Source organism: Sinocyclocheilus grahami, unplaced genomic scaffold (assembly GCF_001515645.1).
Source record: "Sinocyclocheilus grahami isolate Dianchi unplaced genomic scaffold, SAMN03320097.WGS_v1.1 scaffold24781.1, whole genome shotgun sequence".
In the NCBI taxonomy this organism is placed as follows: Eukaryota; Metazoa; Chordata; class Actinopteri; order Cypriniformes; family Cyprinidae; genus Sinocyclocheilus; species Sinocyclocheilus grahami.
The window spans coordinates 1-1,582 of record NW_015519603.1 but is presented as its reverse complement, the minus strand read 5'-3'; the positions used below and the strand labels follow the sequence as shown (position 1 = coordinate 1,582).

Sequence of the window (1,582 nt, the reverse complement as noted above, 5' to 3'; positions counted from 1 at the left end):
TACAGTAAGTATAAAGTATCTCTCACCTTGTCTGGACTGATCTTGTCATACAGTTTAAGGACGTACAAGACACGCTCTTCAATGTTCTCTAAAGTGAGGGGTGGAAGATCCCCGTAATGCCGACTCGGATGAACAGACGGACCTGAAATCTAGAGACATTCAAACATTTACATTGATTCACTTTGAAGATGCTTTGTCCAAAATGACTTGCAGATGAGGAACATAAGCAATTTATCACAGAACCAATAAAAGTCCACGTGCACAATACCAGGTTCATTAGAAGGAAGATCATTAGAACGTAAAATGTGACCGAATCTATCAGCCTCCAACATTCTGTCCGACATCTTTTGTTTGTTACAGGGGGACGGGGGGAGAGACATCTCTCTTTTCTCTCTTATCTCTTCATTTTTTGGTTCTGTAATAAAAGATGTTGAACAGAATGTTAAATTATGTGGCTGTCATTCTGTCCAACATCATCTGTGTTCCACATAAGAAATGAAGTCGCACCATACAGGTTTGGAACGACATGTTGACAATTTTGATTTTTGAAGTGAACAGCCACTTCAGTAATAGCGACAATGAAAGATGCAAGGAGACTGACGGAAGTAGTAGCTGTAAAGATGCACACAGTCTAGTATGTATAAACTCTTGGTGTTTTATTAAGTTAACTGATCAGCTATTTAAAGCCTTGCAGGTCACAGCCGGAAAAGACTAGTGACTGATGTGGTTGATGTATGTTGTGAATGCACACTACTTAAACTTTGTATGGCTGCCAGCTGTCATGCACGGAAAGACACAGGTAGGTCACTGTGTAGTAGGCCACAGAGACAAACATTCCCCATCCGCAGAACGCTCACCCGCACTAGTTCAGTCCACCTCGTCCGCTGGCTGCACGAAATGACACAGAGCGGGCGCTGCTTTGAGACGAGAGGCGCGCAGGCGGATCTTGTGAACGCGTTGCCATGATTTAACCTTGCAGTGGCGCGGGCGACGGAGCGCACACAATATGCAAGCACACGGGACGCCATATCTGTGAACTTCTATCCCACAATTCACTGCGACAAACTGAACATAAGTTTGAGGTGCGCGTGCGCACTTTGTCGGGGGAAGTCCGGCTGTTTTCCGCGAATCGGTTCTTTTGAATAGTTCGTTCAAACCTGAATGAATCAAATTCATTGAGAAGATCCGACTTGAACGAATGATTCATTCACGAGTCATGCGTCACTATTAAGAGAACGTTTCAGCGAATCGGTTCATTTGAACAGTTTATTTCAAAGAACCGCCCCAGAAACCGAGCTATTGAACCGTATGAACTAATCCAATTCATTGAAAAGATCCGACTCTAAACTATTTCACGAATCGGAATTATTATTTACTAAGTTATATTTAACTGATAGCTGTTGAATTACATAATAATGTCATTTAAATTATGGAATACTCTGTATGCGCAATATTTAAAATAATAAGGCTTTTATTTTGAAACTATAATGTCTGCCAGTTACGCATGGGATTTTAAGGAAATTGTCTATCGAAGTCAGTCGCTGCGTCCGAAATCGCATACTGCTTAGTAGGTACTACATTT

The 1,582-nt window shown here is 41.8% G+C and overlaps 1 protein-coding gene across 1 annotated transcript in view; it reads right to left on the bottom strand.

Moving 5' to 3' along the window:
* LOC107580109 (acyl carrier protein, mitochondrial-like) overlaps window positions 1-1,084 on the bottom strand; it is a 2,260-nt gene extending 1,176 nt beyond the window's left edge. Inside the window, exons 1-2 of the mRNA XM_016265853.1 lie at window positions 858-1,084; window positions 27-149 (exon numbers count right to left, since the gene is read on the bottom strand). Coding sequence (XP_016121339.1) covers window positions 27-149; window positions 858-1,028 — 294 coding nt within the window. The 5' untranslated portion in view covers window positions 1,029-1,084. The remainder of the gene's footprint in view (window positions 1-26; window positions 150-857) is intronic.
* Window positions 1,085-1,582: the final 498 nt, after the last annotated feature.